General features: G+C 38.6%; 3 protein-coding genes across 3 annotated transcripts in view; all 3 read left to right on the top strand.

Annotated features, from left to right (window-relative positions):
* The window catches only part of LOC103458496 (latent-transforming growth factor beta-binding protein 2), a 106701-nt gene extending 102236 nt beyond the window's left edge, over nucleotides 1-4465 (top strand). The window contains exon 39 of the mRNA XM_008399342.3: nucleotides 1131-4465. Coding sequence (XP_008397564.1) covers nucleotides 1131-1306 — 176 coding nt within the window. The 3' untranslated portion in view covers nucleotides 1307-4465. The remainder of the gene's footprint in view (nucleotides 1-1130) is intronic.
* Nucleotides 4466-4597: 132 nt separating this feature from the next.
* Nucleotides 4598-13332, top strand: pomt2 (protein-O-mannosyltransferase 2). The gene is made up of 20 exons (XM_008399344.3): nucleotides 4598-5777; nucleotides 5855-5939; nucleotides 6597-6701; nucleotides 6792-6900; nucleotides 7116-7384; nucleotides 7477-7583; nucleotides 7671-7753; nucleotides 8620-8729; nucleotides 8804-8867; nucleotides 9045-9105; nucleotides 9181-9259; nucleotides 10020-10171; nucleotides 10257-10348; nucleotides 10456-10532; nucleotides 10614-10685; nucleotides 10771-10830; nucleotides 10908-11013; nucleotides 11091-11231; nucleotides 11892-12003; nucleotides 12473-13332. Exons 1-20 carry the CDS (start codon nucleotides 5500-5502, stop codon nucleotides 12576-12578), a joined length of 2268 nt encoding a protein of 755 aa, XP_008397566.2. The 5' UTR covers nucleotides 4598-5499; the 3' UTR covers nucleotides 12579-13332.
* Nucleotides 13333-14118: 786 nt separating this feature from the next.
* lin52 (lin-52 DREAM MuvB core complex component) lies at nucleotides 14119-25689 on the top strand. The gene is made up of 6 exons (XM_008399346.3): nucleotides 14119-14245; nucleotides 15465-15539; nucleotides 15625-15662; nucleotides 15779-15845; nucleotides 15933-16016; nucleotides 25343-25689. The coding sequence occupies exons 1-6, from the start codon at nucleotides 14227-14229 to the stop codon at nucleotides 25396-25398; spliced, it is 339 nt and encodes a 112-aa protein (XP_008397568.1). The 5' UTR covers nucleotides 14119-14226; the 3' UTR covers nucleotides 25399-25689.
* The last annotated feature ends 634 nt before the right edge of the window (nucleotides 25690-26323 follow it).

Genomic DNA, 26323 nt, shown 5'->3' with positions numbered 1-26323 from the left:
AAGGAAACAGCTGAAGGCCAAAAGGAAACGCTGTCGGATGCATTTTTAATGTAATTTCTAAGCATCCAGCGTTTAACAGTTAAAGCTCAACTGACACACACTTGAGTGTTTTTTTTTTCCTGTGTTTCAGATAAAGTATTGGGCAACACGTAAGAGACGTATTTTTTTCTTAGATAAACATTATTTTAATTGAACCTGGTAAGCCAGAAAGACATTGTCGCTTTAATTTTATGTTTTTTTTTCTTAATTTCTTTATTTTGTGATAAAAATGTTCCCTATATTTATTCGAAAACTTTGTGTTACCTATTGTTCATGCTGTAGTTAAAGGGGAAACTATACCAGTCAGTATATGTCCTGGTAAACAGAGTATCTTGCAAAAGTATTTTACCCCTTCAAGTGTTTTTTTTATAATTGTATCATCTTTAGTTCCATTTTATTTAATGTGAGACCAGCACAATGTAGTGCATAATTGTGATACATCGTTTTAAAAAATTTGGGTAAAGTAAAAATTAGAATTTTATGATGTGTATTTGTATTCCAGTCCCTAGGTCAACACGTTAGAGCCACATTTTTCTGCCTTAGCAGCTGCATTTAAAGAAATCTCTGCCAGTTTTGCATATCTAGAGACTGAAATTTTCTGTAAAAATAAGTTCAGATTGATTTACCTTCATCCATTCTCCCATCAACTCTGCAGCTCTTCTCTGTCCCTATTGAAAAAGAAAGCATCCCCAGAGCATGATGCTGCCTTTCCCAAATTTCAACTCTTTCTGCCTTAACGGAGCTGGTATTAGCAGAATATGCAGGGGTAGGATCTGCAGAAGTACAATTAGTACCCCAGTTTTTTTGTTGTGTTTGGTTTGTTTGCAAGCTGCTATTTAGGTCAACAAAAACTCAGTGGTCAACATCTGCTTGAGTCCTTTGCTTTCGAGAAATTCAGACTAACAGAAAATGCTGGAATTACAGGAAAAGGGAAGGAAGGAAGGGAGGAATTAAAGAAAGCAGGCCAAGGAGTAGGAAATATAAATTATGTTAGCTTTAACACCCACGAGGCCACTCAGCAACAGATGTGCTGCTGGCGGCTGTTGAATCACCCTGCTCACTGGCTTGTTGCGTCTCCCTCTTCCCTGCAGACATAAACGAATGTGAGGACATCAGTGACAAGGTCCCCCTGTGTCAGAACGGCCAGTGCATCAACACGGAGGGGTCCTACCAGTGCACCTGCCTGCCCGGCTTCGTGGCCTCCGCCAAGCCACACAAATGCATCTCAGCAATCCCAGAGTCCACACTCAGGGGGGCAGAAAACTGAAAGAGAAACAAACTTTTCCTGCTTCTTAAAACCATCATCATCCCTGTGCTCTGTCCCCCAGAGAGCCCGGCCGGCACTAAACCTCCAACAGTAACACTGTTCGTCCAAGTTTTCCCCCCCCATATGTTCCTGACAGACACAATCATACACAAGCTTTCTCTAATCCCTTCCCCTATTACACATTCAAGAGGACCAGGAACTGTGCATTGAATGTATTACACAGGATTTATTGTTCACCACATTTCTGTTTGCCTTAAAGGGACTGTTTTTGAGACTGATTCTTTCATATATTCAGTGACCCCAGGCAAATTGATCTGCTCATATATTTTCCACGGTATTTTATCTGTCAATTCACTTTTTTTTCGAAGTTTGTTATTTATTTCAGTGACATGACGGGCCTCTGAACGTTTAGAAAGCATCCAGTTTCAGAGGTTAGACTCGATTCCTCTCGTTTCTCACAGAGACTCCGTGAGGAGATGAATAATGTATTTTTTAAAGAGAAGGAATTTCTAAAGAATTTCTGTCATATATCATCTTATATCTATCTGGGTCAACAAACAGAATTTTTCCCACAGCTGCCTTTCTTCAGGATTTCTGGACCAAGCAGCCAAACTTTCATGTTAAACGCTCCAGCACCGCACAAGCTTTGACAGACTGTACGTGTATATGAGGTTCTGTGAGATGTTCAGAAAATGGTGCTCCGAGTAGACTGTTTAGGACCATTTAAAAAAAAAAAGAAATGTAATACTAACCCCCATTTCTTTCTTTTATAATAGTATTGATCTATTTCACGGTTTTATTTTTTTTTAATTTAAAGAAAAAACAAGCCTTGTTTGCATTTTCTGCAAGAAATTCTGAAATAACAACAAGAAATTGATTTTATTTGCCATTGAATTTATTGACCATTGTCACCGAGAAAAAGGAATACTTCTTCAGACCATGCCCAAGTGTCCTCCGCACTTATTGGCACCCCTTGTAAAGATGTGTAAAAATGCATTTGTATTTTATTCTGCAAGAATTATTTTGGAAATAATTTCTAAAATAAAATACCCTCTCTAATTTGATTGAATACTATTAAAAAGTAATTTTTTAACAAAAATACTAGTGCCACACAAAGTGGTAGCTCTTGTATTTCCTTAAAATAAACATAAATTACTTGTTTTAGCATTTGTACTTTAGTCTACAAAGTTGCTAAGAATGTTTAAGAACTTTTCATATTTTTGAGTAATGACTTTCAGTCAAATGAAGTCTTTGTTATACCCATCAATCCATTTTCTTTACACTCTTGTCCCTTAGTGGGGTCAGGAGGGTTGCTGGTGCCTATCTCCAGCTAACGTTCCGGGCGAGAGGCGGGGTCACCCTGGACAGGTCGCCAGTCTGTCAAAGGGCAACACAGAGACACACAGGACAAACAACCATGCACACACACACTCCCCTTAATTGGAGAGGCCAATTAACCTGACACTCATGTTTTTGGTCTGTGGGAGGAAACCGGAGTACCAGAGAAAACCCACGCATGCACAGGGAGAACATGCAAACTCCATGCAGAAAGACCGGGTCCAGGAATCAAACCCAGAATCTTCTTGCTGCAAGGCAACAGCTCTACCAACTGCGCCACTGTGCAGCCCGTCTTTGTAATACCTTGTTTGAAATTTTTTTTTGTAAATTATGTCATTTACATGTGCCCAAATCAACACAAAAATAGTTCACCTGACAAAAAAAAAATCGTCAACCTCTTTTCATTTTTATTTAGTGAAATTTCAGAGTAGACAGCTGTCGATTGGTGAACCTAAGTCGGGTCCGGATCCAGACATTCGGATACGAGTAGTTTTAGGAGTGATCATCATGGTTCTCTTCTCAAGCTGCCCTTCAACCACTGCACACAAATTTTTCCCTGAACAAATTTTATGTTCCTTATCTGTCAGCAAGATAAGCAACTCTCTTGTTGCTTTGTGGAAGATTGGGTAAAGTAAAGGGCTCTGTAATGCATATTTAAGGAATTTGATCTACCTTTTTATCATTACTAGGTCAGATTTTTAACAGTGTGACTGGTCAGCTCTAATTCTAGACCAAACAGATTTGTGAAAATACATTTTTAATTTTAGTAACCTTTATGCTGACATAAAAAAAATCGAATGTTCCATTATTTTTTCTAAGCAGAACTCACTGTACATTATCCCCACTGAATAAATGTTTTTAAATTAAAGGTTGTATTGTCTAAATGAAATACTGTAACGTCATGCACCCTCAATAAAATATGAATTCATTTGAATATGTTTTACACATCTTTACCAGGCGTTTGTTTGAAAGGTGCTGTATGTAAACTCAAAGGCCTTGTTGGAGAACTTTGGTATATTTTATGCAGATCAGGAGTTACATATACTTTTTTTTTTTTTTTTTTACATATTCTCTCTTTATGCTATCTAGCAAAATCAATACTATATTTGACATCAAATGAAAGAAAAAAAAAGCCACCATTTCTAGCTTTTGTAGATTTATACCTGTTTGTAAAAATGTCGTTAAAGCATTTCTTTTTCTGTATGAGAAGAGTGACACTGTACCATAGGAACTCTGTGTATACCCTGCCCTGTGGAGCAGACTACGAGTTATATAAATATATATATTTTTTGCAAGTGGCACCACTGTTAAGAAATAACAATTTTGTAATGCAAGCACCTGCTTATGTCAATCACAACATTGCAGCATTTTTTGTTATAACAGTAAACATGATTTATTCCCGTTTCTTTTGAATGACTGTGTAATTTATGGTTTATAGACAACATCGTCAGACATAAATGGCTTGTCTGTAATCATTAGCAGGTATTCTCTGTAGCACATTTAGACCTGATAACACCTGGACATGATGATTAAAGCTGATAATTTATGCCACTGGCCATCTTCCTAGATTTCCAATCTGCAGTTTTACAAATGTTTTTTATATGAAGCCAACTGTTCTTTGCTCTGTTGTTCAGATATTTGCCTGAATTGGACTGGAGACTATAAATGTGGTTAACGCTGAGCTATTTAAAGTCTTTCAAACAATATTAACTACAGACAAATTAAATATTGTAAAGCTGTGGTCAGTATCTTGACTGTTCATTTTGTTTACCTCCTGACTGTAATCTGCATCAGTCATCAAAATAAATAACAAAAAACGAACGGTGATGATTTCTTCTGTATGCTGTCATGAACATTCAGACAATTGCTTATGAAGCAGTAACAGTAGTTCACCGTACTCTGCAGTAAGCTATGAGTTTAAATGATCAGAATTCAGTGGTGAAATTATGTCCACTAAATAAAGGCACTAAAGATACAAATTGGGAACAGACGGTGCCATTCAAAGCTTTCTGTATTATGTCACACTACAACCACAAACTTTCACATATTTTATTATGAAACATGGTTTTCATAGATAGATAGATTATGTGATGCTGCCCTCTAGTGGTTGGATTTTAATAATGCGTCTATAACGTTTTCCTGCTGATGTTTATTATTATTGGGGGTTTTTTTTGTTTTGTTTTTTTCAGCCATCAGAATTTATCTCCTTCCTGTCAAATTTAGATTTGTAGATTCGTATAATTAAAAATTTTGGTTTTATTGAGAGCTGGACAGAACCAGTACGGCGAGGGTCTGACAAGGAGCTCCAGAGTTATTCCAACTCTTCCCGCCCCCTTTCGAAATTATCCTCCCGGCTTTCCGTACTGGGAAGAGCGAAGAGGGATTTTGGGAATTAGCGTTTTCTGTTGTGAAACACCGTCAACAAGTAATTTGTTCGCCTCGTTGTTTCAATACATTTCCCAGAAGGCAACGCATTCCATACGCGTTTGTATTTGTAACGTTCCACTGTAGCATTTAGCTCCCTATAACGGTACATTACGGCTATTTGCACCAGCTAACTTGGATTTAATCGCTAGTGATCGAGAAGGACATTTTGCTGGAAAACTAGTTTTCCACACAAAATGTTTTGAAGCTCGGGGATATCATATCTGATGATCATGTCTGCTAATTTGTTGAGTGAGAGAGGTAACATTAAATGCACTGATAGTGTTTACAATAATGAGAGCTGATATTTTCTATTACATTTATTTTTATAGCTGCTATAAGTTGTTTGCCTCTGTTAGCAGGGCATAATAAGAGCCGTATGAGTCTGTAGCTACACATTTGGTGGTCATTTAAAAAGGTGCTATCCGCTAATGGAAAAAGAAGAATGCATTTCTCAGTGGCACAAAACGAGGGACAGTTCAATAGTGCGAAACCGGAAAGTCTTCCCATCTCCAGAGCAGACCCATCAGTCTCCAATCATTCCAGAATCAAAGATCAAACAAGATGACACCCCCTGCTCAAATGGATCATCTGGTGATTTTTCAGCCAGAGGAAGTGCTGATTCCCCAAACCAATTGCTTCTCATTGTAGTAACAGGACTATCTTTCGCTACACGGCTCTATAAGATAACTGAACCCCCTCATGTGTGGTGAGTAAAGGTCTTAACCTCCTCCATGTTAGTACACCACTTCAGCATGTTTGAGTAATGTGCGCTTTGTGTTTTAGTTGGGATGAAACTCACTTTGGAAAGATGGGAAGCTACTACATTAACAGAACTTTCTTTTTTGATGTGCATCCTCCTCTTGGAAAGGTGAGCTGGTTGAGAATTAGTTTTCTAAAGATTTCAGAGATCCCACTTCACCACTTCTCCTTTATTCTTAGCTCTTAGTCCTATATTTGTAAGGACCTGGGTCTCCTAGTTTCTATAGAGCAGCAGGAGAGTAAAAAAAATCAGAGCATTCTTGCATTTAAAAATGGAGATTGTTTTCTGAGGTTAATTCATCCAGTCAGGATTTAGATAGACCAACTCAAGGTGACACGTAATTGTGGAGTGGAAGAAAAACGATTTGAGTCAATATTTTGAAGTACCACCGTTAACTGCGCCTAAAGGTTTGAATCTTTAAAGGCATGTTTCTACCATCTTTGCACATCTAGAAAGTGAACTTTATATCAACTTTTGTTCTCAAAGTATTTGATTTGATGTATTTGTCAGTTGTTCTCCATTAGTAAAGGAAAACGTATATCTTTCTTTAAAATGCGTTGGAGTAAAAAACAAACATAATTTGTCACTGTCACGGAAGGGGGTGATGTATTAGCTTCTTGTAAGGATCTCCTGTTTCTCAGTAGAAGATCTTAACCACAACCTATAGTAAAAATAAGGTGAAGGAAAGTGATTTGGGTAACCCTCAGAAATGGGTTTGGGTCTCCTTGTGAACCTGCTGTGCTAATGTGTCAGTCTGTCTTGCAGATGCTGATTGCTCTTGCTGGTTATATGACTGGCTACGATGGCACCTTTCCTTTTGTAAAGCCGGGAGACAAATATGAACACCACAACTACTGGGGAATGAGAGGGGTATGCCGCCTTTCACATATGCACATATTTAATAAGAAATACGTGTATATTAAAGGTTTGTTTGGTGACATTATGCCTGGTTTTGTACAGTTTTGCGCCATGCTGGGGTCCTTCCTGCCGATCTTTGCTTACCTCATAGTGCAGGAGCTGTCTCGGTCTCACACTGCTGCTCTCATCACAGCCGCCCTGCTCATATTTGGTGAGTGATCATGGTTTGCACCGAACATTGAATGAAATTAACTACACTTTTAAGTTTCCACTTATTTCTTCCCAAATAAAATAAAAACTGAAATGTGATGGTGGGAAAGACAAACGACGTGATTTTAATTATGATCCAAATCTATAACTTAATGAATGAATGTTTATTTGTAATAAACTGAAGACATTCTTCGTCTAATCCCCTTGCTGCCACAGACACAGGCTGCATCACCATCTCTCAGTACATCCTGTTAGACCCCATCCTCATGTTCTTCATCATGGCGGCCGTGCTCGGCATGGTCAAGTTCAACCAGCAGAGCTCCAGGCCTTTTACTGCCCCCTGGTGGCTGTGGCTCGTACTGTGCGGCGCTGCTCTTGCCGGTGCTCTCGGGGTGAAGTTTGTGGGTCTGTTTGTTATCCTCCTGGTGGGTCTGAACACAGCCGGAGATCTCTGGAGGATTTTAGGCGACCTGAGTCTCTCACTGGTAAACTGCAGCATTTCCTTTAGGGAAAATCTGTTTGCACTGATGAAATGAACTGGCGACTTTACTGCCTCATAATCTTGTTCGACCCACAGGTGGATGTTGCAAAGCACTTCCTGGCCCGTGTTGTCGGCCTCATCTTGCTTCCACTATTCCTATACGTGTTAGTATTTGCAGTTCACTTTGCTCTGTTGAATAAAAGGTAAGGGAGAGAGTTCAACACAGTCTGATCACCGTATAACGACGTCTTCCTGATTGAGTCACAACTTTTTTTTTTCTCTTTCGGTAGTGGGCCAGGCGATGGTTTCTTTAGTTCGACTTTCCAGTCGCGTCTCATTGGGAACAACCTGTACAACGTGTCCATGCCAGAGTGTGAGTCCTGAACATAACTGGGAATGAAAGCAAATGTGATTGTACGAAAAAACGGACAAAAATGTTGATATTCCTCTGATTTGTCTGCAAGATGAACTTGGATCAACTTGTTTGAAAACTTGAGCAACGAGGACAAAATTGTTGGTACCCTGCTGTTAAAGAGGCACAAAACTACAATCGTCACCCAAACAGGTTTTCTGCAGAAATTTGAAAATACTGGAATATTCTTTAACAATTTTCCAGGTCCTTATAATTATAGGAAAGATAAAAAATGAGCCATTATTTTTTCTTTACTTTTCTTTGCTTAATAATTACATTGATTTTTTTTTTTTCATTGATGTGTTTTATCTTTAATTTGCCACATCATTGCTTGATTTTAATATTTTACCCAGCAGAATTTCCTTCTTTAACATCGTTGTCAACAATTACAGAACACACTGTAATGCCCCCATGGTTACATTATTTGTGCTCTTTTCTTTACGTACTACTTTCTTATAGAGGCAAGTTACATTAGTTTGTTTTTTTAAGCAACTATTTTTATTACATAGTTGATCCGTTTTCTTTGACAGAGGCGTACCAACATTTTTTTCAAAACCTTTGGTAAAGTTTATCAGAAAGCCTAATTTTTATTTTATTTTTCGAATGGAGAGACACAATCTTGTATTCTATCTATAAGTGCATTTATCCAGAGGAGAAAATGAATAAAAACAAAATATTAATATTTTTGACAGAATCAGCAGAGCTATAATTTTTGGCTCTGCAAATCCTAAAAACCTCTTATAGAAAAAGTCTTACTTTCTGCTCAGTAGATGTTTGTATTTATGTGTTTTTCATAATTTCCTGAGCATGTTGTTTCTCCGACGCAGACCTGGCATATGGCTCCACCGTTACTGTGAAAAATCTCCGTATTGCTGGAGGTTATCTGCACTCCCACTGGCACTTATACCCCGAGGGAGTCGGAGCGAAGCAGCAGCAGGTCAGGCTACAAGTTGAATGTTTCACTTATGTCTGATTGATTTACTTTGATTTAAGCTTTGTTTTCATCAACAGGTGACAGCTTACCTCCACAAAGACTACAACAACATGTGGCTGGTTCACAAACCAGATAATGATAGTAAGAGAATTGTGCTTATTGACTGATTTGTTGTGGACTTCAATGCTCAGTTAGATCCTTCTTTGAGATTTTTATCTGCATTCTCACGATAGTGTCAGTTATATGAGGCAGAAGCAGCTTGTTCATGATGTTTTATAGTTACTTGGGTGTTTCTGTGTATTGTCTATCTTTAATTAGCCCAGTCAGAGACTCCTGATTTGGTTCGTCATGGTGACATCATTCGGCTGGAGCACAAAGAGTGAGTGCCAACCCTGACGTTTGCCAACAGAAGTCCAAACTCTGTGCGGAGCTTTGACTGAACCGTTTCTTTCAGAACAACCCGTAACCTTCACAGCCACCTCCATCAAGCTCCTCTGACCAAGAAGCACTTCCAAGTTACAGGTTATGGAATTGTGAGTGTATCTTTAACGTATGCCTAATAAAAGCATTTATGCACACGATTTGCCATGTTAAGTTCACCAGCTTCATTGTAGTTTATTTTGTGACAGGGCGATTCAGTTTTTTTTGAATGCTTGTAAAGCGACGCCACGGTCTTCCAAAGACTTTACAAATAAAGCTCTGAAAAGCAGAGAATGTTTGTATTCGGCCCCCTTTCTTCTGATATCACCTTATAATGTTGAGTGTGATCAACTGCCTCCACATTTTAGCTATCCAGTAAAAAGAGTCCATCTGCGTGCTTTTCTGTGAAAGCCATAGAGGTTTGTTAGAGAACATCATGGGACAAAAACAGGATTACGAAGACAAAGCAACACAGCAGAAATGTCGGGGATGAAGTTGTGGAGAGGTTTAAAGCAGGATTTGGAGAGCAATGTCTCATCCAACATTTAAATGTGAGGCGTATTGCACATCTGCAAACTCACTAAGACATGGCCATCCACTTAAACTCATAAGCCAACAAGCACACTTTTCTGATTTACATTTTTTTTTTAAATGCGTTAAAAACATGCCTCCTTTTTATCCCAGACTGAAATTAAGAGCTACTATGTATTTATGCCATGATGTAACAGAATGTTGAAAAAGATTCCAGGAATATAAAGTTTTCTACAGATACAGCATTGTAGAACTATTACTTTATTGTATGCAGCTAATAAAAACAACACATTAGATTTGGACTTTTGCATGTCTCCTTAAGCACACTTGTCCCTCTCTTAGAACGGAACAGGCGACACTAACGACCTGTGGCAGGTGGAGGTTTGTGGAGGCCGCAGGGGCGACCTGGTGAAGGTGCTGCGCAGCAAAGTTCGCTTTCTGCACAAAGCCACGGGCTGCGTGCTGTACTCATCTGGCAAGACTCTCCCGAAGTGGTGAATCTTCTCGTATTTTCAGCTCTGATGTGGCCCTGTTTTTCACGAATGACCGACATGCCCATCGAGTTTTGTTTTTCTGCAGGGGCTGGGAGCAGGTGGAGGTGACCTGCAGTCCGTACCTGAAGGAGACTCCAAGCTCTCAGTGGAACATCGAGGATCACATCAATCCCAGACGTACGAGGCACATTTTTCCTACCATACCTAAGCTTTTCTTATTTTTCTTAATAAGGCACACTTTTGAATAATCTTCTAATTTAACTTTATTTGGTTTGTTTTGGCAGTGCCCAACATTAGTCTTTCGCTACTGAAGCCTAATTTTCTGGAAATCTTGCTGGAGTCTCATATAGTCATGATAAGGGTGAGTAACGGTGAGAAGATGATGAACATGATCTAAATGTGCTACTTTCATTTTTTTTTTTTAAAAACCATTTTACTTTAGGGTAATAGTGGCTTGAAACCTAAAGACAATGAAATGAACTCCAAACCTTGGCACTGGCCCATCAACTACCAGGTGTGTACACTTATTTTGCTTTATTTTCATGAAATTCAGTTTGCATTACTCTATGTCAAATGTTTTTTGTTTTTTTTGTGTGAAGGGATTGAGGTTTTCAGGTGTAAATGAGACGGAATATCGTGTTTACTTACTGGGAAACCCTGTAAGTGCTTTAAACTTAGTTTATTTTCCTGCCTTTCTGCTCTTCTGGCTAACATTCCATTCGCTCGTCTTTTTCAGGTGGTCTGGTGGATAAATCTGGCCAGCTTGGGGTTGTATCTCATCATGGTGGCAGTGTCATCTATAGCTATTCAAAGAGGAATATCGCTGCAGCAGAAAAGATTAGGTAAATTTCAAGTATGGGGACGACTTGACGTTTTAAACCTTGACATTTTAAATAAAAAGAAATTGTGCATGTTTTAGAGCATTCCGATATTCTCACGGGAGGAGGGGGACTCCTGCTGCTTGGCTGGCTGCTGCACTACGCCCCCTTCTACGTCATGGGCCGCGTCCTCTACTATCATCACTACTTTCCTGCAATGCTCTTCAGTAGCATGCTGACAGGTGCTAAATTCTCATGTATTTTACCTTATTACCATAGTTAATTATCAGACTGTAAGTGAGAGTTAGAGGAGAGGGCGGAACTGAGTGTTTAGGGTGAGAATGAGCATTGACATCTAGAATTACACAAAGTCTCTGAATCCTAACAGAGTCATTAATGTGGGAATTTTAACGATTTATTTAACAACAAACAGTAAAACTGCTTTTAGAATTAATTATGCAGTATTCCAGAATGGTTCTGACCTTAATGCACAAAAATAGTCTGGATTGGCGCTAGTTGCCAGGAAACCTGCTGATTTGAATGAACTCTGCCGTTTCAAGTGGGCAAATACTCAGGGGGATTTGACCAAATACTTGTGGCGGTGTAAGACTCCATGACTAAAAATCCCATTTTTAATCATTTATCTTATTTAGGTAACCGTTATCAATTGTTTTTCATAAGGAATTTATTTTTAAAATACAAGCAAACTAAAGAGTTATAATTAAGTCAGACCTAAGCATTTATGAAAAAGACTTTTATCCATACCTTATGTTTGAAAAGCATTGTGAGAGTTTTAGTCTCAGAAATTGAATATTTGTGAAGGTGCTACACTGATTGGACAGTGATGTTATGATGTCATGATGGTGGTTGTTTGGTGTTTTGAACTATTTTTTGTTTCACAGGAGTTACATTAGACACTCTGCTGAGAAATGCCGATCTGTTGCTATGCCAACCCTATTCTGATTGGCTGCAGAGAGGAGGGCAGATGGTACTTTTATTTACTGTTCTACACAGGTGAGCTAAGTGAAGCTCTATCTTGTTTGTGTGTGATGTCCACTTTTGAGAGGATGTTTGTGGTTATCCATCTTTGATTTACAGTACCTTGCAAAACTATTCATACCCATTGAATTTTTACACATTTTTTACCATCAGAAGAACTAGTGAATTCTCCTGAAAGGTCAGAGCTACTTGAAAAGTTCAAAGTGTATGCATACTTTTGCAACACACAGTAGCTTGTTCCATTTGATGCTCCTTATATTCCTAAACTTTTTATGTGTAATGGTAAGATTGAAATAAACGGACTTTTTAATTGGCTAGAAGTTATGGTCAATCATTGACGCTTTCCTCTCTACTTTGTTCTGTGATCAGACCAAAATCAAGTTTTAAAATATGGCAGTTCTATTGAGTGTTGCATGGGCTTCTTTTATTATGATTTATTTTGGATATCCCTGCATTTAAATCCCTCTGCTTCTTCTTTTCTCAGTTTCTACATGTTTCATCCACTGTCCTACGGCATGACGGGTCCTCTTGCACACGAGCCGGGCAGCGCCATGGCTGGCCTTAAGTGGATGGACTCCTGGGAGTTTTAGTCACTTTTATAAGATCTTGACTCTAATGTTGTATAGTGTAGGTCAGAAGTTTACATACACTTATTACTGGCATGAATACCATATTAATTAGGGACTACAGTGAGAATTGGATGCTCAGTTTTCAATTTAATTTGGATTTTCCCCTATCTATATGTGTAGATTTTACTATTTGTCCATTAGAAAAGATTCACGTTTAGATTAGAACTTTTGTGTCCAATTCTTGACTGTTATATTTAGACAAATTATTGAAGTTGTTTGTTGTATTGTCTGCTTAAAGGAACAACTCAAATGCATCAATAAAACACCCTTATTATTGTGGCAGTCATCCCCATCAAGAGCGTATGTAAACATTTGATCTGAACTGTTTGCTGCTTTCTAACAAAAATATTTTCTTACGGTACTGACTGAAAACGTACGTGTCCTAGTATTTGTGTCATAGCATTTCTTGTATTGCAGGCTGTGTGTAGATGAAGAACTGTGTGTTGATGTGTGTGAGAATAAAAACTAGAGGCCATTCATCAACAAGAAACCCTTTCTCACACTATGTGTTCCATCTTTATTGAGCTTAGGTACTTATTAACTGATTATGGAAAAGCTGAGTAGCTTAATTTTGCATTGTGTGATTTTTCAGGCGTTTTTTTTTTTTTTTTTCTCCTGATTTTAGAGTTGGCAGTTTGGTAATGAGTGCTTTTGTGAACAACTTCTGAAAGTTTTTTACATTTCTGTGTGACAAATAAACTGTGATATTCTTTTATTCTCTGGTATCTTTATGCTCTCAATTCATCAAGGCATACAAAAATACTAAAGCAAAATGTACCATGAATTGCTGAAAAAACCAAAAGTGGGATTAGATGATTAAAAAATAAAGTTAAGATTATATGTAGCTCATTGGAGATGTAAAGGGATTTACAAAAAAAGCAAACCGGCTCCAATTTTTAAAAAAACCCCAAAATACTTAAATGTAGATTTTATTATCAATAAGAGTCCTTGACATAAACTACAAATTACCATTATTTTAAGATGTGCAGTTAAAAAGTACGTTGCCTTGGCAAAGTATTCACTCTCACTTTTTTCACATTACAGCCAAAGTGTTTGTGAACTTTACTGGGATTTAATGTGACTGATTAAACAAAGTGGTGGATAATTGTAAAGTTGGCAGGAAATTTTTACCTGCTTGACTAAATATTTTACAGATAAAAATGTGAAAATTGTGACATGTACTCAGCCACACCTGAAGTACTACTTGACAGAAACAGATTTTGCTGCAGTAACAACTGCAAGTCTTGGGGGTAAAATCTGTCTATCTGTAAAATCTTTTCACATTTAGAGACCTATTTTAGTTCTGTCTGTTTAGGGTTATTCTATTGCTGGAAGGTCAGATTCTGCATCAGGCTGAATATTGGATGGGGTATAAGATCTCTAATTTTTTTTAAATTATAAATAAATACATAGTTCTAAGTGTCATTTGAAAAAAATCTGTTAAAGACGATGTGAACTTTCACTTACTTTCTAAAAAAACGCTCAAAAGCGTCAGTGTGGTTTAGAAGTGAAAGTGCGACCCCCGGTGGTGTGTTTATAAAATGCTTTGCTACCAGAGTGAATCCCGTTGCAGCCATTGGTTGTAATTCGTCACGGGACTATTCTGAAAATGGCGTCTCCGAATGGAGGTAAATTCTAATTCCTTACACAGATACGTTGCGAATAATTTGTATAATTGGCTTTTCTACGCTCACTAAAAAGCTCATGAATATAATTGTGTTATAGTTCGACGCTCGGAGATGAGAACGGACGGGTATTAGCGGGGTATTCTTGCTGTTTCGAGGGGTTATTCCGTTGGCCAAAGGCTCCACTCACCCCAGAGGTGTTTGTGTCCAGTTTCAAGGAAGCACATAGCTGGTTTAAACCTGCCGGAGAAAAACAACGTTTCAGCTCATATTTTAAGTGCTAGCATATTTCATTATATTTTATTCATCAAACGTTACTGGCTTTAACTACGTTAAACTTTAGAGTTTTTTAAAAACATACGTTATACTCAGTTTTGTTTGACAGTCAAACAAGGCTGGTATAATGACTGTCTCATATAAATGTTCTTTTTAAAAATCTGTAAGATAAAATCTTACAGATAAAAAATAGGAATTTCCAGATTTAGCCGTTAAAACTAAAATTGTTATGCAGTTTATAATAAATGTAAACACAAGGCACTACAAGAAAACAGGTGTAATTGTTTTCTTACAATTACAGACAATTTAATTATGTATTTTCTTCTATACAGAAATACATGATTAAATTGATACAATAACATTCCTATAATAACATATTAAATTCAGTGGCACAGTCCAGTCTTGTCCTAAATGTGGTAAACAAACCAGCCTAATTCAGATTATGTGAATTGGTCAAAAGCTAAGGAAACCCAGACCTTTCCAAGTTGTATATCCTTCCTCTTAAGAAAGTAAGTGGTCACAGTAGAAAGGAACAACTGTGGGAAACAAATGCCTTGAGCTTGGAGGGCAATTTTTTGGTATTTACTGTGAGGTTATTTGGCCTTATTGTCCATAATAGTTCACATACATGTAGTTGAGAGATCTCATAACAATGTTAATGTTATGTACATGTACTGTAAAAGTTTTAAGTTAAATAATGAATGTGTATATGTCATTTTTTGTTTTAGATTTCATTTATTGAATGAAATCTTCCTAGATAACAAAAGAAAAAGGACAAAAGGAAAGAACGAAACAAAGAAAAATTGTGTGAATAATGTTCTTCTGTTGTGGAAATGTTATGCTGTGAGCAAGTTTCTAAGCCACAGTAAAGTTTAACAAACATTTTTGAATGTTTTCTGACCTGTGTGTGTAATGTAACCAATTGAGAGTTTTTTTGTCTTCTCAGGAGATGATTTTGAATCTTCTTTGCTAAGCTTTGAGAATTTGGACAGAGCATCACCAGACTTGTGGCCAGAGCAGTGTAAGTCGTTCTTTTGCTTTTTCCTTTTCTTTATTTGGTCAGAATTTTTGCATTATGCTTAACCACCTCATAACTTCTCACACAGTGCCTGGAGTTGCAGAATTTGCTGCATCTTACAAAAATGTGGGTTACTTCTGCTACTTCTATTGGTGATATAATAAATTAAATGTATGCATAAAATATGATATAAGTAGCAAGGTTTGTTTCCTGCTTAATTCTGTTTCATCGTTTCACTGTAGCCCATTACAAACTCACCTCCTAAGTGGATGGCTGAACTAGAGAGTGAGGACATTGAAATGTTGAAAGGTAAGACAAATATCAAATCCTGTCAAGCAGAATCTGAATTAGTTACATGTTTCTAAGAGCTTCTAATGTCCTGCCATCTCACTGCAGAGCTGGGCAGTCTGACCACAGCCAACCTGATGGAGAAGGTCAAAGGACTTCAGAATCTCGCTTATCAGCTGGGTCTAGAAGAGTGTAAGTGCAGGAATAACTCAAAAAACACCAGAGCCTTAACATAACTTTGAAAAAATATATCAAAGTTGTGTAAACTGTTCAAATAAGCTTGATTTCCTCTCTTTTTTTAATGCAGTATCACCACTAGGTGGTGCTAAAAGCTTTCACATGTATTGACTTCTTTAATTTCTCCTGAACTCCTTTAGATCAGAGGTTGAGCTCACACATCCATGCTTGTCATCCAAAAACAAGTTATTCAGACTTTGCATTTCAGAATTTGCAATTCTGACAAATGACTGAAAAAAGTCAAAGACAGGGCTTTTAAACAGTGAATGTAGGTCAATCTTGTTAGAAGCAAAAAGTAAGGAAACAGGAGCTGAACGGGAAAAAAGGTTGAAGAATTTGATAGATGCTAAATCTATTTAATCTAGTCCCTCCCACCTCTATTGCCATAATCCTTATGGAGTATGGATTAGAGAGATGTAGCTAAGTGCTCATCTGATGATCCAAAGAGGGGGGAAAACATCAGTATGAGTTTTGCCTGCGAAAGAGCACTTGTAGAAAATTGTATTGCTCTTCGCGCTTACTTTGATGAGGCATATACAGGATATTAATACCATTTTTCACATTTTGTCGTATTACAGCTACAAACTTTAATGTATTTAGTGGGGATTTATGTGATAGAGCTACACAAAGTTGTGCAATGTAGCACGAAGTGGGAGGGAAATGTGATTTTCCAAATGTTTCCCAAATAAAAATGTGGAAATTGCTAAGTGCATTTATCAGGGATACCTCAAAATGAATAAATAAATACTCAAAGCTTTAAATATCTGACTCAGAATCACGGTAGTGGCACCAGCATGCTACGGGGAGGCTTTTCTTTAGCTGGGTCAGGAGATCTCAGAGCTGTTAGGAAATACAAATGGAGATAAATGCAGTGCGGTCCTGGAACAAAATCTGTTGGAGGCTGCAGAAGGTTGTAAGGCGGGATGATGGTTCACCTTCCAGAGGGTTCTAGAAATGCAGCCACGATCTACAGTGGTACAATTTAGATCGCATCACATTCATGTGGTAGAATGCCCCAATCAAATTCCTGAGCTTAATTAAGTTGAGAGCCTAACAAGACATGTAAATTGTTGTTGATGCTGCTTTTCAGAAAGTTCAGATCGGCACAGCTGATAGAAATAATCTGTAGCTGAAGTGAAAAAGCATTAAAAGTGGTTGTTCAAAGTATTGACTCAGATACTGTCTGATGCAAATACAAACCACACTTTTCAGATTTTGATTTGTAAATAATTTCCCTTTCGCTTCTCAAATATTAATTACTTTGTAAACAAAAACCCATTTACATATGTTCAACTTTGTGAATTAAATGTGAAAAACGGTGGATAAAAGATCCATTGTGAGGTACTGGAAGCACACTCGCATGTTTGTACTTTGTACGAGGTGACCTGTTGCAGTAAGAGTGATCATTAACATTTACAGAGAATTATAGATACTATATAAAACCCTCAGAGCTTGCATCATATATATTTGTGGTCTTTTGTGAAATCCATGACTACCTACATGGTACTAATCAGTTCAGAGATGCTTTATAAGTGGTGGAAATGTGTATCCGATTGTAATCCGGAAGGTTTGCGGCAATAGCATAGGATGGGGTCCATCATTTATGTTGCACATGTCGTGGCTGCACGGATCCTTTTTTTTTTTACAAATTCATTTAGTTGAAAAATTATTTAATCTCTTTGACTTTCCTCAACCAGAAGCAGCTTGTAATCTTTCTGGTATAAATATGTTAGCTGTCATGAGTGCAGGGCTGCAGGCTCTGCAATCATGTCATGTTCTTCAGGACGGCGGGACACAATGATAGTTATTATTGGTGTCAGAGCAGCCCTGTAATCGGTGTCTGTTTAATGCTCTCTGGTTTAATTTTCTCCTTTTCCTGGCTGTCAGGGGAGGCCCTGTAAATCTCAGCCACTTTTTCATCATGTTTGTGCACTCTTCACCGCCCGTAAACACACTCGCTCCGGCGAGGCACAGCAGAGGGAGGATAGAGGACAGGATTTACTGCCCCTCCCCCCCTTCAACATGTGGATCATTAAAGAGAAAGCTGGTTAATGGGCAGAGCACAATCAAGCAGGAAAAACTCATCCACCCCACTGCAGAGATGAAAGAGTCCTGAACTGTTCTGCTTTCACTTTCTCTTGCCGTCAGCTGTGTATGTGTAGCGGTACCACGAATGAAGGGCTGAGAAAGCCCATAACCTTTCATTCACCGCCACTTCCTAGACGTGGTGGACCAACGCTGCCCCAGTTTGTCCCTGAGGAGCCTGACGCGTGCCTCGTCCTCAGGCCCCAGCTGTTACTCCACCCCTTGATGAATGCCCCAGCTGTGGACCGCTGAGCGTGGGCATCAAGCCCCGAGTCTCTGGGGAAGACGTAGCGTCCTGATAAGTGCCGCTACTGGAGGTAATTCAAAGCTGACTGATCCCCTGGGACGTGCTGAAGGGCCTCAGCCACTGAGCCGACTGGTTAGGTGCCTGCTGAGTTACTGGGTTCAGGCATTTCCCCACTTGCCAGCTCAGGGCCACCGACTACCATTTAATACTTGTTTCATGTGCTTCTATTTTATGCCAAAAAAACAGAAGAGAAATAACATTTGTCATAGTACAACTGCAGTAAATATGATTTACATTTAATTTGTGTATTGGTAACTATGGATTCCATAAGCCACAAAAAATGCTGCTATATTATATGCAAAAATCATTATTGTATTTCTTTTTCATGTAAAAAATTAATTCAGTAATTATTTATGAATATCAGGGCTTCTCTCCAGTTGGGAAACTATATGATTTCCCAGATCTGGGTGATCAGTAAACGAATAGTTAGTTGAGAAATATTTGTATTTTCTGTTAAATTTGGTTATCCACCCAAATTTTGTGCTTTATGGCAAAACTAAAAATAAATTACTGCCCCAAATTTCATAATGAACTACTTTTTTTCTTTAAAAAATGACATAGAAATGAATGGAGAATACTGTAAATAAAAGTCTGTAAAACATTGGTGGTAATGAATGAAAAATGTGTAATATTCCTAGTTCTGGATTTTGGTATTTTGCCAAAATTGATGCATTTATCAGAAATCGTTTGAGGGTTTCCTGTACATTGCACGAGAAGCCTTCAAATTAAATGTTATTATTGTAAAATGATTTTTTTTCTAAAAACTTTCAGCTCAACATTTAATCAAAAATGTTGACTCAGAAATGATATATTTGTTCAGTGTTTTTTTTCACTAACAAAATAGCTGTTGCCAAATCAAACAATTCCTATAAAAATGTATCATAAAACATTTTTAGTAATTTCTAATTTAATTGTTAAATTTTGTTTAAATGAGCAATGTATACCTTTTTGGTTCTTTGGGATTTAAATATGCATCACAGAAATCAATTTCTCTTTTCAGCTCTTCAAAATAGAAAAGGCAAGAAAACATGCAAAAGTGTCTTTATTTGTTCATTTACTTCAGAACTTGTTTTATATTCTAAAATTTGCGTCAACACCATACCACTGAACATTTACGTGTTGTTGTATTACAACCACTGACTCCAGTGCATGTCCTATCTTAGACCAACATAAAGTAGAAAAAGGACATCTAATTTTTTACAAATAAAAGCCCAGCCCTTCATTTGAATATCTTTCAGCATTGTTGTTGCACCTTTACTCTTTGTGTCCTGGTGTATTATTTTTAAATTTGATGTTCAAAAATAACATCAAAGCGAGGTAGTTTTTAACTATAAATATTAGGAGGAAGAATGATAAATTGTATTCATAAAAAAAAAAAAATCTCTTATTGGTCTTGAAAGTCAACATAATATAGAAAAACTGTCCCTGCAGTTACAGCTGCGAGTCTTTTGGGATATTTCTCTGCCAGTTCTATAGAGACGTTGGGTAAAAATTTTTATCCCTCCATTTTTGCAACAGATTGTGAATTGCATTAGGATCTTGACTTTGACTAGGCCATTCTAAGACATGACTGTACTTTGATTTAAACAGACCCACTGTAGTTCTTGCTGTATGTTCACTGTGGTGCTGCAGGAAGATGAAACTCAGCTTGAACTTTTTCACAGTCTCTAACAAGTTTTCTTCCTGGATTTCTCTGTTCATCAAATTTGATGAGCTTTTCTGTTCCTTATGAAAAGGAGCATGATGATGATGCTGCTACCACCTTGTTTCACTCTTGTGATGGTGCGTTTAGGGTGATGTGAAGTGTCGCATTGCATTTGAATGTTGTCCAAAAGGCTCCGTTTTGGTCTCATCTGACCAGAGCATCTTCTTCTACAGTGGAGTTTGTTGTTGCAGCCCATGAAGAAGTTCAGTGGGTGTAAAAACTTTTGCAAGGTACTGTAGTTATCTTCTAAAAGTTTGATAACGGTTTCAACTTATCTGAGATCTCCTGCCTGTTTTCTTATTGTGAGAAGCTTAGTGTGAAGTGATTCAGTGCATCCAGAGAGCACCTGTTGGGGCTCCAGCCTGCCTCTCCTCTAATCAACTGTACTCTGGTTCCACCCAGCATCCATCCAGTGTGACCCATGCTGCGTCTCCCTGTGTGAAGGGGAGACTGAAGGGCACCCTGCCTTGACAGCTCCTAATGGGCCCGCGTTCTCCATCACCTCCTCCTCACCCTCAGGATCAATCTCCAACCTATTAGGAGTCATGCCGCTGCTGAATATGATTGCATTCACAGGGCCCCATTCGTGCTAATGTGCCTCCATCAATCCATCAGGGCGGGCTGACTGCAGGCCGGCCGGTTATGAAGTGCCTGAGCTGACAGCCGCTGAATGAGAAACAGGGTGTTGCCTCCCTGCCAACGCCGTCCCTTCTCCTCTCTACTTTTCCATGCACTCGTCTCCTTTTTGTCTCTTTGGGCTCAAACGTGGCCTGATCGGACTTGTACTATTGTAATTGTTTTAAAACTATAGATTGCGGTTTCTATTTGTCGTCTCAATCACATCGGATAAACTGAAACGGCTTCACCGACTTTCTGCAGCTGGATCAGAAGAGTTGGATAGAGCGTAACACACACGCGCGCACACACTTCTCCTGAGTCCCGCCTGCCTGCCGCCTCCCTGAGCAGATCGGAAATGACATCTCATTTCCATAAAGGCATTAGGAATTCATTGGATTTTCTTTCCCAGCTAATCATAGCGCGGGTGTAAAACCTTTTAGGCTTTTTAATGAATGATTTTTGACTGATTGCCTATTAATAAGGACACCTCTTGAACAGGCGCCGGCATGGGCAGGGGTTGGGCGGTGCAGATGTGTTTGTTTTGGTGTGTGGATGTGTGTGTGAGCGTGTCAGCCAGGCGAAAACGCATCGGAGGAGGAGAAGGGGGAGGAGGAGGGGTGGGCCTTCTCGGTTGGGACATAAAGAGGAACCAGTGGCTCCCCTGGGAAATCACAGCTCGTGTCTGCATCTTAAATATCCCCGTGAAGTATCAATAAGTGGGTAATTGAATTTTGAACACAAACATGAGCGTCAGGTGTATGTGTTGCGAGGCGGGGGAAGGAGGGGGAATGGGGGGGTGCCGGATGAATATGTGTGCCTTCAAGTGTTTCCACGCTCGAGTGTTTGTGCGTGCCATCTCCTCCGTGTCCCCGGGGACGAGGGTGGTGAAAGAGGATGTTAAATCCATTAAATAAAGCTTACATCCCATAATAGCTGAGCAGCACTCAGAGATGGGCAGTGGGGGTCAGATATGTCCTCTTTACGCTTAATGAAAGTGAATTGGAGCAGTCGGGGCTGGGGCCGGGACTCCACTTAACCCGGTTGGTCATCTGTCTGAGCAGCTGACGGCGAGGGGCAGGGGTGGTGGGGGGTCCGGCAGCTCAGCAGGAGCGTGCCAGAGCGGCAGGGTGGGGCGGTTTTTGGAGACTGCAATGATTACTCTCATTTTATACACAGGGGAGCAGCGGTGGGGGCTGCGAGAGCAACACCCAGATCACTCGGCATAAAAGAGGGGAAAGTAAGATGTTACACAACTGTGTTCCCTCTGCATTTGCATTTTATCCACCTGGGATTTGCTAAATGAAAACGATTCGGCAGCGAGGAGCAGAAAACTCCAGATACATCTGAGCAGCAGCATGAGGCTTCTGGTGATTTCTGTTCAGATTAGGGGAGACGGGCAACATTCGGAACATCCTCCTGGCACCGTCTAGCTGCTGCAGATATAGGTTAATCTTTATTGTTGCTCTACGCCAAGCACCGCCTGAAATCCTCTGCCATGGAGAAATTACTGTGGGAAATTAGGAGTTATCTTGAGCGATTATAAGACATACTTTGTGTTGTTGCTTGGAATTTAACCAGTTAGAGCTAAATGATTATTAGACGGCAACAAATCAGCAGGACAAGGCGATGGCCGGCAGAATCCATGAGGTGTAATTTAGTATGGATGGCAGTCGTTACAAGATGCTGATTAACTTAGTGCAAAATTACTAATTGACCTTTCTAATCAACTAAACAAATCTCTAAGTCCCTCTAATCAGTATTGATCCCTCTGAGTGTATGACAGAATCGGTGTGTTTGTATTTGTGTGTGCCGTTTTAGCGTGGGCGTCTAATTTTAAACCTCTGCATGTGAAACATTTGCTCAAAGAAATCAAACTAACGAAATTTATTTGTAAGATTTTCTCATTTAGTAAAAAACTATATCTTTTTTTAACTTTCATTTTCTCTAGAAATAACAACTCTGACAAAAAGAAACAAAAGAAATATGTACAATAATTTGACTGGACACCAAGCATTGTGTCTCTGGAGAGCAAAAAATGTGTGCATGGTCAAAAATAGGTCAAGCAGAATTAGAATAAGAATTATGCGGTCAGAAATTTATAACTCATAAAAGCAAACAAGCTTCTTATCTGCATTATTGAGTTTACACTGGAGTCATATAAATATTTCTAGCATGTGGGCTTTAGGGCCCAAACCTTTTGTCACATGGGTCAAATTAGTCATTTTTAAAAGCACAGTGTTATTTATTTATTTTTTTTTTACCTATCTGAAAGATAAAAAGGCTGTCAAACATTTGCCTGTTTAAAACAAAAGCATGCTGTTCCTCAATTTATTAGCTAAACTACAAACCGAGTTTCAATTGAGAATCTTTTGCATGGCTTGAAAATTGTCACCATTCCAGTTTAGAATTGTGAAGAATTGAAGGTGGTCTCTCATACTTTTCAGATTGTATTTGATCAAAACTATTAAAAGCCATACTTCCTTTTTAGTTCGCAATTGTGCACAACTTTGTGTAGGTGTATCACATGAAATCCAAGCAAAATGCATTAAAGTTTGTGATTGTAATATGATGTGGAAAACAGGTGTGAATACTTCGTCAAGATACTACATGAGCCCATATTTATTTTAACAATCACTCTTAACAATATTTTGCAGAAATAAATGCACATCGAGTGAGTCAGTTGAGAGTTTGTTTTTTACTTGTGGGATTATAACCTGAACTATCTTTAATGAGCAGCTCAGTTGGGTGACACATCTCAGGAGGTGTGACACAGCTTTGATCTATTTTACAGTTTGGACCCATCAATAGATGGAAAAAGCACCAACAAAAGAGAAGTCATGACCCCCTGGAAATCAAAAATATTGCCCTGCTAATGTTTACGTTTTCTGATTTTAGCACATAAAAAGCTAAGTGACACCGTCGCGCTGACAGTTTTAGGGTCACCCCAGTATAATTGCTTTCCCTCACCTATTTTTAATGACTTCATTTCAATCTAAACCACCTCCTGGATGTCCAGAAGTTGGTAATGAGTTTGTTTAGGGTGATTTGAAGAGACAGCATAGAGCAAAATGAATTCATCCCATTCCAATTAGCATCATCTTTAACCTCATGATGGACACCTCAAGGTGACAAACCCCCACGCCCAGATGCACCATTACCATTCCACCTTGACCGGCTCATCTAAATTAGTAAAAGCTCCGACTTTTTCATCAGCCGCCGTGGGCAGAGCAGGCTGGCAGCGGCCAGTGGAGATCTAATTACAATCCTTGCAGGTTTTATAAAGGTGATTGTTGCTCCAGCTTTAAAGAAATACTCTTAAAAGTTTTTGTGGCAAACAAGAACTGCAAATTGCTAAGAAAAATCCCGTTTTGAAGCCCAATAAAACTGGAAGCGCCTAAATGCTGATCCTCATACGTTTGTTTCTTAAATAAATGCTTAACCCAGATGATGGTTCTCGAAGGTTTATGATGCAGATGCCTTCTAAGCCCCTTCAGTCCCAGTAGACGCAAACGGATTTGTCTTTGCCAGGAAGACATCGATTGCACTTACAAAACGAGACTCATGATGGACGATTCCTTCCATCTGCAACACAGACCTAACTCATTTGTATTAAACCTAAAAATGTTAGATTTCACTGCATTTTTGCTATTTTAACATGACAGTTATCGTTTAAGCTCATAAGTAGAATTTACAGGGTGAGTATCCTTATTAAATAGACATATTTGGAAAAATTAAATATATTTAAACTCATTCAGTGGGTATCTACATGAAACATGAATAAATGTATGCCTCAAAGTTTTCTTCTACTTTTGTCACTCTTGGTGAGAGCAACTCAAGTACGACCTGTTTTAGGTCAAGCTACGGCACCCTAGTAGCTTTTAAGACTGGCTGATGATGAGACTTGTTTAAAAACCCTTTATTGTATTGGTTTTCCAACTTCAAATTTGTACATTTGCACTTCTGATTAAAATTTATTTAATTAAACCATATTCTTTAATCTGTTAATCACACAGTTCCAGCTGATTTTTTTATTTTTGTGTAAATTTTTATGTCAGAACTGCAAACTGAAAGATCTCAAGACCTTAAGACCTTTTGGGACATTGCCTATTTGGGACCCTAACCCTTTCAATAGATTAGAAAACTATTGAAAAGTTAATTTATTTCTATAACTTTATTTCTTTTATGATCATTTTTCACTGGCGCTAAACTGAAACTGCAATCGCAGTATCTAACTACGTCCAATTTTATGTTTTTTATTCCTGAATGAACAGATGTTTGTATTAATTGCATTCCTGTGTGACAGTGCAGACATGAGAAACGTGCTTTGCGTGACTAAACAGCTCTACCGATGTTGGAATTGTAACTAAAAGTTTTAGATTCAATTCAAGCTTTATTAAAGACACAATATTCTGATTCAGAGATTAAAAAATTGAAAAGGAAAATGAAAAAACATTTTCTGTACAAGAATGTCAAGAAATGGTCACATAAATAGTGGTTATATGAAACCTGTTCATCAGTATTATTAATCTCATTGTTGATAATTGATCTTTTGCTTTTTTTCTCCAGCCAGGGAAATGACCAGAGGAAAGTTCCTGAACATACTGGAAAGACCCAAGAAGTGACAATGCATTTTTCAAGCAACAGGACTGACATTTAAGATGACAAAGCACCTCAGATATCTGTGCATTAATATTTTCAGAAAGATATTTGAAAGCCTTTACTGCGTTCAGTTTAACCGGTTAAACCCTCAAACATTTTGTCATCTAGATGTCGTCCCTTTTCACTAATCTTTTTTCTGTCTTAGAAAGTTTGATCAAATCAGATGTTCATTATTTATTCTTCTCTTTTTAAATATTAATTTCATTTTTGTAACTCTTTAACTTGTAAAATAAAGTTTTAAAATGAAAAGGGAATATCTTTTGATCTGTACTTGTTTAACTAGAGCTTCAAAGTTTAATAAATGCAGGGTTTTCGGGATTTTAATTGGAACAATAACGGCGTACGTCAAAGTGCAGCACCTTCCTCCTGTCCTCATTGAAGAGACCCAGATATTGGAGTTCTACCCAGCCCACAAGGCCTTGCTTTCAGTTTAATGAGCATTGGAAGCTGGGTCCTCTACACAAAACATTGCGTAAAAATAATATTACTCATTGTGGCCGTGGTTAATAAGAGTTGACATAATTACGAGGACCATTTCTTTTCTAATTAGCACACTTCAGCGTTGTCTGAGCCTGCGGCCGGGCAAAAAAAGGGAACCAGACAGGCATGGCGAATGGGAAACAAAAAGAAGTCCATCCACTGTAATTAGGTGAGACAATCGCTCGGATTGTTCTCGGCTGGAGATGTCGCCGGTGCTCTGCCTGCTCCCTCCCCAACAACTTACACTTCTCCCTGGGCCGCTAATAAGCCCCTAATCGTCCTTCCGATTCACACGGACAGGAGCCGCTCCGTCCTCTGCAGCTTCACTCCCTGCCTCTCACAATCACCCTGGCTCACCTCTCTGGAAAAACAAATACTTTGAAAAGAAGCTTTATGGATATTTCACAT

The sequence above is a fragment of the Poecilia reticulata genome, chromosome 22, assembly GCF_904066995.2.
Source record: "Poecilia reticulata chromosome 22, P_reticulata-male-v2, whole genome shotgun sequence".
In the NCBI taxonomy this organism is placed as follows: Eukaryota; Metazoa; Chordata; class Actinopteri; order Cyprinodontiformes; family Poeciliidae; genus Poecilia; species Poecilia reticulata.
This window is presented reverse-complemented; position numbering and strand designations above follow the sequence as displayed.